Below are 16,831 nucleotides of genomic sequence, written 5' to 3'. Positions count from 1 at the left end.
CTGCCTAGTATTAATCCTCATGACACACACTGATTTTATGCTTGTTCTTATAAGTGTCTTTGATTTCAGGAATCAACATGTCAAACTCTCAAACAGCGCCCACTCACACAAACACCGGTCTTGGTCTTCATGGCGAGAACGAGAACATAGTCGCCCCGGGAAACGGATTAAATCCAGTCAATTCTGATGGACCACCGGCCATAGATCCACTCAATATTAGTTCTCGTGTTGCCATTCATAGAAATTTAGGCGCCGACCCTGAAAATAACGTCCGCAGAGACCCCCAGGCAGCCGACCAGAGCACATAGAGCGGTGAAGAAGGTAGGATTAGCCTTCGAATGATATTTGAAATATTACAGACTCAGCAAGCTACGATAGCGCAACTCCAAAACCAGAATCGAGCAGCAAGCAGAATTGAGCTCGATACATCACAGGAAGTTATTCACAAGGTCGAACCTATACTGGAAAAATCGAACGATAATGGATCGGGAACTGACCCCGCCATCATGAAGATGCTCCAGGAGCTCACTAAATGGATCGAATCAGGAGAAAAGAAAATCGAGGCTAATGATAAAATAGTAGAAACATACAACTTACGGGTTGATCAAATACCGGGGGCACCCCCGATTCTAAAGGGTTTAGATTCAAAGAAGTTCGTACGAAGCCTTTCCCACCAAGTGCAGCTCCGAAGCCCATTCCAAAGAAGTTGTGCATGCCAGAAATTCTCAAGTGCAATGGAACCACTGATCCTAATGAGCATGTCACTTTTTATACATGCGCAATAAAAGGAAATGACTTAGAAGATGATGAAATTGAATATGTTCTATTGAAGATGTTTGGTGAAACTTTATCGAAAGGGGAAATGATATGAAACCATAATTTACCGCCCAATTCTATTGATTTCTTCGCCATGCTTGCTGATTTGTTCGTAAAGGCACACGCCAGAGCAATAAAGGTCGCGAATAGGAAGTCAAACCTCTTCAAAGTGAGATAAAAGTACAATAAAATGCTAAAGGAATTCGTATCTCGGTTCTAGATGGAATGCATGGACCTACCCCCTGTCACCGATGATTGGGTTGTCCAAGCCTTCACCTAAGGTTTGAACGAGCGAAATTCAATAACATCGCGACAACTAAAGAAGAATTTGATTGAATATCCAGTTGTGACCTGGGCCGATGTACATAATCGATACCAGTCAAAGATTAGAGTCGAGGATGATCAGTTAGGAGCCCCTTCCGGTTCTATTTACTCAAATAGATCCGATGGCAGAATTCAAAGAGACATCGACAAAGAGCCCCGATCAAACAGAGATCGATACCAACCATACAATGCAGATCATAGAAATAACGGACCGGGATGTAATCCCATTCGGAATGATCGAATGAATGATCAAGGACAAAGCCCCCAAGGACTCATGAGTAAGAGTGGCTTCGATAAACATGTCGAGCCCAAAGAAGCGCCATGGTTATCAGAATACAACTTCAGCATCGATGCATCAAGTATTATATCAGCCATTGGACGAATCGATGATACCAGGTGGCCTAGGCCCCTACAGTCTGATCCGGCTCAAAGGAACCCTAATCAAATATGCAAATACCATGGAACCCATGGTCACAAAACCGAAGACTGCAGACAGTTAAGTGAGGAGGTAGCTCATTTATTTAACGAGGGTCATCTTCGAGAGTTCTTGAGTGACCGAGCTAAAAATCACTCCAGAGACAGGGATGCAAACAGGAAAAACAAATAGGAAGAACTGCAACACGTGATTCATATGATCGTTGGTTGGGTCGATATTCCTCAAGGCCCGATATTTAAATGCACCAAAGTGACAATCACAAGGGAGAAGCGTACCTAGGACTATTTACCAAAGGAAACCTTGTCTTTCAATGACGAGGATGCTGAACAACCTCACAACAACACACTGGTAATATCTATCCTTATGAATAAAATTCAAGTTAAACGTGTGTTGATTGATCCATGTAGCTCGGCAAACATCAGTCGATCGAGAGTCGTAGAGCAACTCGGCCTCCAAGATCAGATCGTGCCCGCAGCTCGGGTACTTAACGGTTCAATATGGCGAGTGAGACCACCAAAGGAGAGATCATTTTGCTAGTAAATATGGTCGGGACCGTCCAAGATACAAAGTTCCATGTGATCGAGAGTAGTACCTTCAACGCTTCATCAAGTTCTGAAGTTCCATGTGAGCAGTACAACGCACTACTCGGAAGGCCTTGAATACATAACATGAGAGTAGTACCTTCTTTCATCAAGTTCTGAAGTTCCCAACTTCTGAAGGAGTCAAAATGGTATACGGTGAACAACCTGCCGCCAAAGAGATGTTTGCAATTGACGAGGTGATACCGATATCAGCACTTTTGTCAGCAAAGTAATCGGAGCCATAGGGAAAATAAGAAGTCAAATAGCAACTACATGTACTAGCCTCGGCCCCATCGGAGGAGCAAGAGATCTTCAAGGATGAAGATTTTATGATACCTCGAACCTTCATGACCCCCCGATGATTCTGATGCAACGAAGTCAACGGTAGAGGAGCTAGAACAAATCATATTGATAGAGCGTTTTCCTGATAATAAAACCGGTTTGGTTTTTCAATTTTTGTTGGCTAGTTTTGGTAAGTGTTAGATTTATTTGGGACATATGTGTAAGTTTCCCTTTATGAAATTTTCCCACAGTAATGGGTGGAATTAAAAGAAATAGCCAGTTTTACAAGTGATAATCGTAAAATATTCACAGTTTTAAAAGTAATGAAATTTAGCCACATGAAATAATTTGAAAGAAAATATTATTAAAAATCTCAAAAATATTCGAGTAATATAATGATAGTTCCAATTTTTTGCTTTTAAACTTATTGCATAATACACAGGAGTTCCACATTTCATACACAGGTGCTTCCACGGACCACATTCCAGAAACCGATTCGAATCTAAGGAGAATTTTGGGGGGTAAATGGAGCTCCTGAAGCTCTCCAAATTCAAGCTCCAACTCCACGCCCTAATTTCTGAAGTTCGTGAACTCAAAGTAAAATCGTCATTTTCATCATCACCTCTCATCTCCATAACTGATCATCAATTTTCTCCATTACCGCTCAAAACAGTTTCTATGAACTTTTATTGCAGGAAAAGGAACGCAATGCGTCTCAACAAATCCAAATTTCGGTCCAGGTTCCCTCGAATCACTCACATCTTTGAAAGTATTTGAATGTTATATGTAAAATATCTAACTGCCGAAGAAGTTTTTTGATGTATGAATAACAGAAGCAAAAGCAATCGGAGGAGGAATTCAATGAAAAATTGGCGGAATTGCGTGCTGAGTTAGGTTTCTCTAATGAACTTAGGCATAAGCTGGAAAGAAAGGTAAAGTACACTTACTGCTCATCTTTGACTCTTATCATCATACGCTACACGAACGCAGAGGCTGATCCAGCATATAAGCAGAGGGTTCACGTGCACTTATTATCTCAAAACTCAAATTATGTATGTGTGGCCTAGTGGTCTTTGAAATGGAAGGAGGATCATGAGGTTTCACATTGAAGTTCCAGCAGAACACTATATGATTTCCTCGGATAGAGTTATCCGGTACCTGTGCTGGTGGGAGGTAACAGGTATCTAGTGGAATAGTCAAGGTACATGCAAACACGCATACACCTCACTTTCATTAAAAAAGCATTTTAAAAATCCGTCTGTGTGTGTGGTATATATTAATTTAGAGCTATTTATGTGTGTAATTGTGTATATATTAAGAAGAGCATTTAACTACTCTAAATTTTAGATCCGCCTCTCACCTACATGGGCGGATGTAGTGTTGAAGTAATGGGTTCAACCTATCAGCTTTGGCTCAGAGTCTATATTTTTGTTAAAAGATCCACTAAATAAGCACAAATAATAGATTTCGGATCAAGTAAATCAAATAGGCTGTGGTACAGTTTCGAACTCGAACCCATGAAGTTCATATCCTGGGTTTGCCTCTGCTCACCTAGATGTTTATTAATTTGTATCATTCAGAATGGAAGTTAGAGATCACAAATTAATACAGGTAACTTGCTTAAAGAATGAGAACAATTTGCTGGAAAACAAGCAGAAGGAATTGGAAGGAACTTTACAAAGCTTGCTTGAATCAAGGGAAGCTTTTCTGAAGGCTTATGAGGTTAGCATTTTGTAATGCTAAGCCAGATATGTTAAAGTAGATTTAATTAATTCGTATATTTACCTTCATGACTGATGTTCTGGTTTGTTCTGCTGGTTCATAATATTCCTGTTTTATCTGATTTCGAGTTCTAAATTTTAATGAGAAGTTACCAAACTCTGGCATTATGAAAATGCATTGGTGTCTCTTAATAGGAAAGAGAAAACAGAACTTTTCTGGTAAATTTCTTTATTTCCAAAATCTGGCACAGTAATTCTTGTAATCAGCAACTGAATATTATGAGGTCATGTGCATGCTGTAACTGGAAGAAAGTGGCATTGTTCTTCAGGCGGCAGTTCCTAGATTGGATTGTGTGTTTCTGCAGAGCTGAACGTCTTGTTAGATAACTTTCCAAACTTTTATCCCTTTGGCAGCTATTTTGCTACCTTAGAACTTAGATTTTCTGTGTCCATGTTATCTTTCACGTGTATACTGTTACGCGGCGCCTTCCTGAGATTTCTTGGAAGGGCGACGTAAGGCTAAGCAACTGATGTCAGTGCAGTTGTTGTCCGCCAACCGAGGTCCCCTCCGTACGCTAGACTAGATTGTCAGTGCCGTACGGGAAAACCAATGTCAAGAGCAATTGAGAGAACAGAAATGAGAATTGAGAATGAAAGAAAGCTTGATTGCATTAATGAAAGCTATTACAGAAAGGCAACGCGGTGTCGAGGGGGAGAGACACCAGTACAGAGAATTGTTTGCTTGCTAGAAAGTTTGATTGCTTGATCTCCCTAATAATGCTTAAAAAAAATAAACCAAAGCTACAAGACTAGACTTGATTAAGCTAGAGAAACATAATGGAAGTACATGGAATAAAACTACTCTATATTTACAATGAAAAGGACTTAGTTTTCTACAAGGCAGAAACAAGTCCGTTGTCAGCAGCATAGTCTTTGGTATCAGGGTCTGCGCGCGCGGCGCTGTTGGCATCCGCCTGCGGTTGGGCGCTGGCGAGGGATATCGGTGGGGCGACAGAGGCACATGCGCGCTTGTCACTTGGCGCGGCCAAGACCACGGGGCCATCCGTGGCGCTAGGCATTGGGAGGCTTGCTAGGACGCCACGGGGCGCGCCCAAGGGGTCATGGGGCATGGCTGGAAAGCCGCCCATGACATTCTCCCCTACCTGAGTTGGCGACGTCCTCGGCGCCTTACTTGCAAGATAATCTTCAATTAGGCTCTTGTAGGCTTTGAGGTTTGTTCCCCTCTCCCAAGTGTTCTCCTCTGCATCACAGCCCTGCCATTTCACCAAGAACTCTTGGTGATCTTTCCTTGAGGCATGAATCACTCTATCATCAAGGATAGCTTCAGCACGCCTTTTCCCGGTTGAATTGGGCCCTCGAATACTGGGTATTGTGAGCTGGCTTCGTGAAGGATCCTCCGTGTCTTCCTGAAAAGGTTTCAGGAGGCTGACATGAAAGACAAGATGAATTTTCCACCAAGCTGGGGTATCCACCCGGTATGCAACTTTCCCAATGCGCCTTTCAATGGACAAGGGTCCAATGTATTTTTGCAATAGGCGAGGGTCATGGACCCCTGCAAATAAGTACCGCTTTGGAATTTTGACCATCACTTTGTCTCCTACTTGGTATTCAACAAAGCGACAATTCTGATCAGCATGCCTCTTCATTCGCTTTTGAGCCTTGACAAGATAGCTCCGCACTATCTCCAAATTTCGCTTCCACTCTTTTGAGAAGCTAGCAGCTCGAGGAGATTTAGACATATTTGGTGCATTGACTGTGTGTGGGAGTAGCGGTTGCTGTCCGGTAACAATTTCAAAAGCGCTTTTGTTTGTACTAGAGCTCTTTTGTGAATTGAAACACAGTTGAGCAGCATCCAGAAGCTTCACCCAATTCTTCTGCGATTCGGTTACAAAGTGACGGAGATATTCCTCCAACATACCATTGAACCGCTCCGTCTGGCCATCAGATTGCGGATGAAAACTTGAGCTGTGACTCAACTTTGACCCAAGGCACTTAAAGAGTTGGGTCCAAAAGTTACTAGTGAAGCGTGAGTCGCGATCACTAACAATGTCTTTGGGCAGGCCCCAATATTTGACGACATGAGAGAAGAAGAGTCGAGCTGTATCTTCTGCTGATATATATTGTGGGGCAGCAATAAAGGTAGCATACTTGGAAAATCGATCTACCACAACCAAGATAGTTGTGAGATCTCCGACCTTGGGCAATCCGGTGATGAAATCCAGGGAAACGCTTTCCCAAGGTCTCTTTGGGACAGCTAGTGGTTCCAAGAGTCCCGCTTGTGTTAAGCGGTCCGACTTGTCTTTCTGGCATACTAGACAAGTCTTCACATACTGAGCAACGTCATCGCTCATTTGAGGCCAATAATATGCACGACGAAGTAACGCCATGGTGCGTTCCTCACCGGGATGGCCGGCTCATAGAGTATCATGACATTGCCAGAAGAGTCCTTCGCAGGTCTTCTCATTTAGGAACATAAAGTCGGTTCCCTTTCACTTTCAGGAAACCATCTTCCATGTAGAACTGGCGAGTCTTGCCCTGTCTTACCAAATCCACCAAATACTGTGCAGTGGGATCCTTGATGAGTAAATCCTGTATTTGGTCCTTGATGGAGGTGGCTACTTCGCTCCCCCTTAGGTGGCGAGTAGGCACACCGATGCTAGATCAGCTCTCCTACTGAGCGCATCAGCAACATGATTGGTCTTCCCACTTCGGTACTCCAGGTTGAAGTGGAATTCAGCTAGGAGTTCCTGCCACCTAGCCTGTCGACCATTCAACTTCGGCTGGGTCATGAAATGGCTCACAGTTGTGTTGTCTGTCTTGACAACGAACGGGGTCCCTAGCAGATAGTGCCTCCAGAGGAGCAAGCAGTGGACGACAGCCAATAATTCTTTCTCATGGGCGGCATAGCGCCGCTCTGCATCTTTCAGCTTCCGACTCTCGTATGCTACAAGATGCCCTTCTTGTAGCAAGACTTCGCCGAGGGCATAGTCAGATGCATCTATTTGTACTTCAAATGGCTTGGCCAGATTAGGAAGGGCCAAGACGGGGCTACTAGACATAGCCGCTTTCAATGCGTTGAAGGCTTCCGCTCGCTTAGGTCCCCATTCCCAAGGTGTGACCTTCTTGAGGGGTTCTGTCAATGGTACTGCAATGAGGGAGTAGTTTTTCACAAATCGCCGATAGAAATTGCATAGACCAAGGAACGCCCTCAAGGCGTGGATATCCTTAGGCAGCGGCCAATCTGTGATTGCCTGAATTTTCTGCTGGTCCATCTTGATCCGCCCTTCCTCGATGACATGTCCGAGGAAGTCAATTTTCTTTTGAGCAAATGAGCACTTAGATAGCTTCGCATATAGTTCGTGCTCCCGCAATCAGGCTAGGACCTTCCGTAAGTGCATCAGGTGTTCCTCCAATGTTTGGCTATATACCACAATGTCATCCAAGTAGACCACCACGAATTCATGAATGTACTCTCGGAAGACTTGGTTCATCAAAGTGCAAAATGTAGCTGGGGCGTTAGTCAAGCCGAATGGCATAACCAGGCAGTCGTACGACCCATATCTTGTCACACAGGTTGTCTTGTGTTCATCACCCTCTGCAATCCGAACTTGCCAATAACCTGTCTTTAGGTCTATTTTGGTGAACATCGTTGCACCACCCAGTCTATCGAACAAGTCTGCCATTAGCGGAATAGGGTACTTGTTCTTCACAGTAATTTTGTTTAGAGCCCGGTAGTCCACACAGAGTCGTAGGCTACCATCATGTTTCTTTTGGAATAGCATAGGGGACCCGTATGGGGATTTGGAGGGCATGATGATCCCTGTGTCTAGCATTTCCGTCAATTGTCTCCGAAGCTCGGTGAGTTCGGGTTGTGACATTCTGTAAGGCGCCTGGGCGGGTGGCTTCGCGCCCGGCACCAGCTCAATTTCATGGTCCACAGTGCGTCTAGGCGGTAGTCACTTTGGCATGTCTTGTGGCATGACATCTTCAAACTCTAGTAGTAGCTCCTTCACGGGCTCAGGAATGGGACCCAAGGAGCGTTCTACATCTTCAATGCAGAGAGTTGCCGGGAACGTAGGTTCATGTCTTTTGACCTCCTTCTTCAACTGCAAGGCCGAGATGTTTTCAACGGCCATCTTCATGGGCATACACGGGATAATGCAGGGCTTGGTCCCGTTTGTTCCCATCATCAGTAACATGTCAGCATACGGTACAGGCGTGGTGTTGGTTTACCTTAGGAATTCCAACCCAACTATCAACTCGAAGTCATCTATGATCACCACTCGTAGGTTGAATTTTCCTTCGTAAGGGCCAAGCTTCACCGGTACCTCTTTGGCTATTCCACCCACTGGCTGGGGAGGTGAGTTGATAGCCTTGACACGACCCCTACCTTTCCCTACAACTAGACCAAGGCGCTCCACCTGAGTCGAGGCTAAGTAGTTGTGGGTAGCACCCATGTCTACCATGGCCCGAATGGGCTTGCCATTCACCTTCATCTCAACGAACATTAAGGTCCTCTCTTGCTTAAGAGGAGTCTCCTCATCCGCCTTCTTTTTCCCTTTCTTGGTGACTGGACATGGGTCTTTCTTCTTACGGATACCAGCACTAGTCTCTGCTAATGCCTCAGAGATGGAGCCAACAATTGCATTGAAGGCACCAACTGGTTCAGTCTGATCCGCATCATCTGAGTCGTCATCAGTCCCATCATCAAAAGTCTGATGGGCATTCATCTGTGCATGTGGGCACTCATTGTTCCAATGTGGTCCGCCGCAATGACGGCATCCTGAAGGAGGCTTTCTCCCCCGATCATTGTTGTTTGACGCAACACTGTTGCTGCTTGTGGAGGGAGTCTTAGGTTTGGTTGAGCCCCGATCTCCCCCACTTCTGCTAGGGCCACCATTGCTAGACTGGCCCCCTTTGAATCCCGCTCGGGCAGGCGGCTGAGGCCTATCCTTCCGAGCTTCCATTTGATAGTCCCCAAGGCATTCAGCTGCCTGGATCGCCTTGGGCAGGGTATCTACCCGTTGTCTTTGTAGCTCCATACGGGCATAAGGTTTTAGCCCTTCCAGGAAAGTGAAGAGCTTGTCTTTGTCCCCCATGTCGCGTATGCTTAGCATGAGCGCGGAGAATTCCCGCACGTAGTCTCGCACTGGTTTGGTCTGGCGGAGCTCTCGTAGCTTTCTCCTTGAATTGTATTCAACATTTTCGGGGAAGAACTGTAGGCGTATGGATGCCTTCAGTTCTGCCCATATCTCGAGAGCATCTTCACCAGCCCTGATGGCTTCGTACTTCACCCGCCACCAGAGTTTAGCATCACCCTGAAGATACATGGCAGCAGTTGCTACCTTCTTAGCTTCTTCTAGGCCCCCAACAACATCGAAGTATTGTTCGACGTCAAAGATGAAGTTCTCCACTTCCTTGGCATTCCTAGCTCCACTATATGGCTCAGGAATTTTCAGTTTTCCTGTCGCGGAAGTGGGGTTTGCAGTGCCCCCGATTTGGTTTCCACCGCCTCGCAGCAGGCCCTGTAAAGCAGCATTGACGACATTGAGCTTGTCTGTCAAGTCATCAATAGTTTGTTGCATGGCAGTCACTCTGTCTGCCTCTTGTGCCCTGTAAGCTAAAACCTCGGCACGCTCCTGTTGGATCCCTCGAATTTGCCAAAAATTTCGGCTGCCTCTGTGGCTGCCGTTTGCCGGTCTCCCTCAGAGTCACGACTGATGTTTTCTATGTCAACTTCGGCCTGGAGCACCCTGCGGTCTAGGTCGTCCAACCTTTGCCCTAGGCTGGTTCTTAGTTCAGGCACCGTATCCATGATGGGCAGTAATCCGTCAACCGTCTGTTCAAGGGCCGCAATGCGGTCCCCATGATTCACCATGGTCAGAAATAGTGGTAATGGCAATGCGTTCCCTCGTCTGATGTCGAGCCTAGGCTCTGATACCAACTGTTACGCGGCGCCTTCCTGAGATTCCTTGGAAGGGCGACGTAAGGCTAAGCAACTGATGTCAGTGCAGTTGTTGTCCGCCAACTGAGGTCCCCTCCGTACGCTAGACTAGATTGTCAGTGTCGTACGGGAAAACCAATGTCAAGAGCAATTGAGAGAACAGAAATGAGAATTGAGAATGAAAGAAAGCTTGATTGCATTAATGAAAGCTATTACAGAAAGGCAACGCGGTGTCGAGGGGAAGAGACACCAGTACAGAGAATTGTTTGCTTGCCAGAAAGTTTGATTGTTTGATCCCCCTAATAATGCTTAAAAAAAATAAACCAAAGCTACAAGACTAGACTTGATTAAGCTAGAGAAACATAATGGAAGTACATGGAATAAAACTACTCTATATTTACAATGAAAAGGACTTAGTTTTCTACAAGGCAGAAACAGGTCCATTGTCAGCAGCATAGTCTTTGGCATCAGGGTCTGCGCGCGCGACGCTGTTGGCATCCGCCTGCGGTTGGGCGCTGGCGAGGGATATCGGTGGGGCGACAGAGGCACATGCGCGCTTGTCACTTGGCGCGGCCAAGACCACGGGGCCATCCGTGGCGCTAGGCATTGGGAGGCTTGCTAGGACGCCAAGGGGCGCGCCCAAGGGGTCATGGGGCATGGCTGGAAAGCCGCCCATGACAATACTCATGTATATGTTTGTTTAAACTTGAGATAGTAAAGGTTGTAGTAATATGGAACTTATGTGATGTCATCTCAACCAATGAGCTCAACTTCTTAGCTATCTCCCCAAAATAGGTACTCATTTCTGCTGTAATTAATATGCAGGACTCTATTTATGAAATGAAGCGAGCTATTGAAGACAGAGATAGAAAAATTGATATTCTATCTGAAAAGTTAAGAGCTCATTTGTTATTATTCGATTCAATGTCAAAGGAGGCTTCCTCCATTAATAAACTTATGGATGATGCTAGACACGCTCTCAGTCAAAAAGAGGATGTAGGCATGTAGCTTTCTTTTCTTAAGGTTTCATTCATTCAGTCTCAGCAATCTATCTATTCATATACTTGCTCACAAACTTTTTTTTTGTTACTTTCTTCAATTTCTTTTGTCATGTTCAGTGGTTGGGCTAAAGAGGAAAATGGATGAGGTTTCTACTTTTGAGAAACTTTTCGTCGGTAATTTCTTATCCTTGTTTACCTTGGCATGTAGCTCTTTAGTCTTGTACTCAGCATTTAGTGACACAGCAGAATAGGATGTTACTAGATTAGACACTATTTGATCCATCAGACATGCTTAGCCTTAAATCTATCTACAAACGTCATTTTATAATACAGAACATGTGGTTCGCAGGAATGCTCTTCTTGTAGTCCATCTAGATACTTGTCATAGCTGTGGGGTATCGATACCTGTTGTCTATCTATATACCTCTAGCAGGGGCGAAGCTGTGTTGGCCCTTATACTACGTATAAGGTAAAATATTACTTGTTATTGATTAACAATAGACTTTGAACATCCTTGCATAGCCCACTGGCAAAGGGTTTGAACACCCTTATTGAATTTCCTGGCTTCGCCACTGACCTCTAGGTGTAAGTGCACAGAGGAGATGTATAAGCATAAATTAATCATGAATCCAATAAGGGTTTAGTTTTAGTTCTATGTATGATTACACAATTATGCTTAAGACTTCTTGTTTGGTACAATTGTCATTCATTACATGCCTTTTCTGTGTAAACTCCGTCATTGCTCATCAAAGTTGATTAGTTATGTGAAAATAAATTACAGACTTCTGATTGTAAGAAGTTAGCTATTGTTACCTAAGAAACTAATGCTTATTTTTACAGAGAAGATCAACAACCTGGAAAACAAACTTATGAATAATGAAGTGGAACTCACAATCAAAGCTAAAAGAATACGACAGCTGGAGGCAGAACTTGAGGCAGCAATTCTTAGCAAGGAGTTCCAACCAAAGATCACACAGATATCCATTAACTGATGGAAGCAGTTCGTGCTCCCTTATGCTTTATTAAGTTTCAACAATGTTCTTTCACATTCCCTTCTTAGTGGCATGCCTCCTTAACTAGTCATACCTTCAGAGAGAGATATCCACAAAGGAACTATTTCTACAGAACTTAATCTCAGAGAACAAGGTTTGCATAGTAGTTTGCTTAGGAGTATTATTTTATTTCAAACTGGATTATTAACTTGAACTGTTACCTTTCTGAGTGGGTAATTATCAGGGACTGTATTGTGAAGTAGGAAGCTTAGGCATTTTCATAAAAAGGATTCAAGATGCCGTCACTCGTATGGGTGAAGAGGTCTGAACACACTCATTTTTCCTCGGGATTTTCCTTTCAAATGCTGCTTGACTTTAGCCCTATGTGAATTCCTTATAACTTGAGGATATTGTTGGAAAATAGACTTTTCTGTGTTATGGCAGATCTAGTCCATTTGCTCAATCATTTCTGATGTACCAACTCCAGTAACTGGGAGAGATATATGTAGTTCTGAGCACACCTGCTCAAGCTAGCCCCAAATTACTTTTTATGGATAATATACATATTTCTGTGCACCTTTATATACCTCTTATTTTTGTTTATGTCAGATGAATTCTGTCACTACCCTTATGATCTACAATTCAACAAGGACAAGGTCCTTAATTCGTATAATTAGGCCATCATCCGAGTTTAATCTTTCCATGCCCTAGCTAAATGTTGTTGTTTCGGTTTGGCATTCCATCTCTTTGTTGAAATATGCATTTCCTCTGCTAGTGCCGCACTCGTAATGTACTGCATTATTCCTTGGCTTCATTGCTGCTACTAATTTGGCTGTATCTTTCTCTAATTCCAGGATAGGAAGACATTCACCTCACTGATGGAAGGCCAGGAAGAATGCCTTTCAATTAGACAAAATGAAAACTTACGGTTTGACTGAGCCTCTTATAAACTCCAATATGAAAGATTAGTATTCCGGTTTAGTAAGCAAAGACTCTGAAGATTAGCAACATCTTGAATTTTCAGTTGGAATTTTCTTCTAAGCACCGTTGTCTAATTAAAATAAATGCAGTTAAACTTCCTAAATTAAAGTTTTATTTCTCACTCAGCAATCAAAATGACTCTTGGGAAGAATTTGTCCTGAATCAAAGATCACTATAGCAAAGAATTTGTCCTGAATATAACATGTTGCTAACCTTTCTCAGAACATATTATAACTCCTTTTGTTTGCTAACTGAAAGATGTGGATGTGTAAGGCGCAGTCCATTTCTTTACTACACAGAAAAAGGCGGATCGTCAAAACTTTCAGCTGTCTAAGCTTTCTATCTCTGATAGCTTTCAGCAGGATGCGCTGTTCCTTTTGATAAATTTGCTTGCATATCTTTTTGGCATCATTCTTGGCTTAGAAATCTTTTATAGTTCTAGCTCTTGTGCTTAACCATTACCTAGTGACAGGCAAAGAGAAGCCAGAAACTCTCCGATTTGTCCATAATTTATCCCAAACTATTGATTCTTTTCAACTTATTATTATCAATGAAAAAGGGGTTCTCTTAACAATGATTAGATGGGTTATTAGCAAGCTGATCGGAAGATGGCGCTAAAATCAACATGTGGCTTTTATCTATTCCTTCATCTGGCTCCTATTAAATACTTCAGATACTGTCATGCATGTTATATGCTGTCAATTCTTCCTTAATTTGTGACATTCTGGATAACTAAAATTGTGACATTTTGCTTACTAGGATTCCAGATATTGCTCAAATCACAGGGAAAGACACTAATCCAAAGTCTTCTGTGATTGAAGAAAGCACAGGTTCCTATCACGCCCTTGCTTTATGTTGTAAGGAGCATAATCTTTAGTCTTTTTGTTTGTCTGGCAATTGCTCAATTCTGTAGCTTAGTCCTTTACAACAACGACAACCAACAAAAACTACAGCTCAATCCCAAGCAAGCTTACTCCTTTATACCAAATTAATATATTTTCCTACCATAGGATGCAAATAAGATTCACTTTGCTTTGAGAATATTTGTAGAACTCATCTTTTTGGTCCAAGTTCTGCAACTGCTTCCTCCTCCATCTCGTGAATGATATGCTTTTAGCTATCTCTATTTTGATTCCACTTCCCCTGTTTCTTTTCCTTTTAGGAACTGGAACCTTATAGCTTTATGTATATTTTCTAATGCTATAAATTAAATATGGAAGATACAATAAGTTTTAAATGCCTTATGCTTCATCGCTTATAAATACAAGGCGTAGACTTGCAGTTCTGTCGTTTCCCTAGACTGATTGTTCAGTGTAACAAGAGTGCAGAAATTCACTGATAATGTGCAATTTGCCAAAGCAGCCTCACCAGAAGTTCAGGAGGATTCAATAAAGAGCCCCTTGAAGAAGGATAACAAGATTAACTGCTATGTATCAGAGGCGAGTATATCCATCGTCAGATAAATCTTCTCCCACCAAATCTGTAAAAAGTTTTTGAAATTGCAGATACTTCTTCAACTTTGCAATTGCAGTCTGTTTATTCTCCCTCACCGTCAGCTTGCTCAGTGCCTCAATGTGAAGCTAACAATGCAAGTGTCTCTGCTGCTGCAGCAAAGGTATGATTTACTTGCTCATATTTAGTTCTTGTGGCATCATTCATGCTTTTAAAAAAGTACTTATGGGATCACTAATGCTATTTTTCATATTAATTACGTTGAATGTTGTAACTAGAGATGTTTAACGGGCGGGCTGGGACGAGCTGGGACGGGCTGAACAAAAAAAAACCCAACCCGTTCTTTAACGGACCGGGTTGGTTAGCGGGCTAGGGATAGCGGGCTAGGGATAGCGGGTTGGGAATTTGTGGGTTTTTGTGTGCCCGTCCGGGTTCGGGCTTAACGGGCTCGGGCGGGCTGTGCTAATATGTTTTTTTAAATTAAATTTTGTTAGCAACGGTACACAAATTAAAAAAATAAAAATAAAAATAAAAATTTTAACCCGTTAACGGGTTAGCGGGTTCCAGTATCCAAAATGTGTTCGTCTAAAATCCGCTCCCCGTCCAACCCGTCCCAGCCCCCCCTTTATGCTACCGAGCCGGGCCAAGCCGGGCCGAAAACGGGTCAGCCCAGCCCGATTAACAGGTTTAGTTGTAACCCTGAAATCTAACCCTTCTAGGTGCTACTATCCTTTTCATCCAACAGTTGCCTAAGAAATTAATTGAAGAACTCTTCCTTTTTAGCTGCCATATTTGTCTTAAAAACTCTTTCCATCTTCTGATATAGGATGATTACACAGAATTAGCGAACCAGCTGGATTCTGAATGTTCAACGACTCAAGTGGAGATCCTGTAAATTGTATGATTTTGGTCTTTGTATCAGAAATTTGATTCGACTCTGCAAGCAAACTAGACTAACTTTTCATATACTTCATTCTAGCATAAATTAACTTAGTGAAGTTTTGGTGATCCACCATGCAAACTGCCCTTGTACTCGAGGCTGGGAAAATTGTCTTCTGTTTTCCACTTATCTCTATTTAGTTAACATATTCAATTTTAAAACAAACACTACGTCCATTCCATGTAGATAAAACTTTTCAAGTTACCACCTTTAAGTAGATTTTGACTTTAAACTTGTAGTTTTTATACCTATTTGGTCTAAAGGAATTACAATGCAATTAAATATCTTCTAACAAGTTATAGTGATGCACTTCGTTAGAAAAAGTCAAGCCGTTCACAATCTCATTTATTTAATTGAACAGTGTAGATCTGAAAGAAGACCTAGCTATGGCCAAAACGAGTGCTTTGACCACAACCCAATTTATTGTGCCTCGACTTTGAGACCTTTCTCAAAAGAAAATATAATTGTGTGATTTTGCGAATCTCTCCATCCCGAGTGAATGGTATAGATCTCTGGTCATTGCCAAGGTTTTGGCTTGAGTTCCATGAGCGATTGTTACTAATTCAATTCATTTTTCAATTCACGTTCAAAAGATACTAGGTTGTCTAACAAAACTTTGCAAAGTAATATGTCTAAATTGGCATATCTAATCCAACATCTTGTCAAGATGTTTCTTTTTAATTTTCTTATGAAAAAAAATAAAAATTAAGCAATAAAATTTTTTCGGACTGGTCATTCAAAAATAGTCAGCGTTTGCCAAGTCATTGAAAAATAGTTACTATTTTGCTGCAATAGAGATCAGTCCAGCATAATATACTGGAGTTCGGTGCACCTGTGTATGAACTTCCAGCATATTATGCTGGACCAGTATACTTTGCTGGCTCCATACTAATATACTGGAGACTGGAGCACCGGTGTTCCAAACTCCAGTATATTATGCTGTACCAGTATATTATACTAGAACTCCAGTATATTAGACTAGAGTTCCAGTATAATATACTTGAACTCCAGTATATTATGCTGGTGTATTTTTCGGATTTTGACAGTGTTTTCGTTCAGATTTATCTTTACATGAAAAATGGCTAAATTTCAATTACTTTTGAAACTGTGGCTATTTTTGAATGACCACTTGAATATCTAGCTATTTTTGAATTTCTCCCCTCTCCTCCCTCTCCGTCCCAATTTTGTACGGCTCAATGTTATTTTGCATTACAAGAGCAACAATCCAGTAAAATCCCATAAAGTGGTCTGGGTCAATGTTACTTTGCATTGCATTGACAAATTTAAGTTAAAATAGTATGGGGTAGTTTTCGGATTGGCTATTCAAAAATAGTCAGCGT

At 42.5% G+C, this 16,831-nt stretch overlaps 1 protein-coding gene across 7 annotated transcripts; it reads left to right on the top strand.

The window, feature by feature from the left end:
- Nucleotides 1–2,859: 2,859 nt before the first annotated feature.
- Nucleotides 2,860–15,656, top strand: LOC107799361 (uncharacterized). 7 transcript variants are annotated; one of them, XR_012703640.1, is made up of 14 exons: nt 2,860–3,036; nt 3,135–3,179; nt 3,273–3,371; nt 4,051–4,161; nt 10,951–11,125; nt 11,244–11,300; nt 11,967–12,103; nt 12,213–12,272; nt 12,363–12,440; nt 12,973–13,046; nt 13,859–13,929; nt 14,428–14,538; nt 14,631–14,714; nt 15,378–15,570. XR_012703640.1 is itself a non-coding variant. In XM_075240570.1 (14 exons), exons 1-14 carry the CDS (start codon nt 2,965–2,967, stop codon nt 15,444–15,446), a joined length of 1,209 nt encoding a protein of 402 aa, XP_075096671.1. In that variant the 5' UTR covers nt 2,860–2,964; the 3' UTR covers nt 15,447–15,656. The 7 variants fall into 7 exon arrangements, 6 of the variants coding, with proteins under 6 accessions (XP_075096671.1, XP_075096672.1, XP_075096669.1 ...); XM_075240570.1 differs by having other exon boundaries at nt 14,462–14,538; nt 15,378–15,656; XM_075240571.1 differs by having other exon boundaries at nt 14,462–14,538; nt 14,605–14,714; nt 15,378–15,656.
- The last annotated feature ends 1,175 nt before the right edge of the window (nt 15,657–16,831 follow it).

The sequence above is a fragment of the Nicotiana tabacum genome, chromosome 20 (genome assembly GCF_000715075.1).
Source record: "Nicotiana tabacum cultivar K326 chromosome 20, ASM71507v2, whole genome shotgun sequence".
Taxonomy (NCBI): Eukaryota; Viridiplantae; Streptophyta; class Magnoliopsida; order Solanales; family Solanaceae; genus Nicotiana; species Nicotiana tabacum.
The sequence above is the reverse complement of the archived record's forward strand: the minus strand, read 5'-3'. Positions and strand labels throughout refer to the sequence as shown.

Coding starts and splice junctions, on each gene's coding strand:
- LOC107799361 (XM_075240568.1), top strand. CDS start 2,965: ATGGAGCTCCTGAAGCTCTCCAAATTCAAGCTCCAACTCCACGCCCTA. Junction 3,372..4,050: donor GGCATAAGCTGGAAAGAAAG/GTAAAGTACACT, acceptor AAATTAATACAG/GTAACTTGCTTAAAGAATGA. Junction 13,957..14,461: donor TCACGCCCTTGCTTTATGTT/GTAAGGAGCATA, acceptor TTGCCAAAGCAG/CCTCACCAGAAGTTCAGGAG.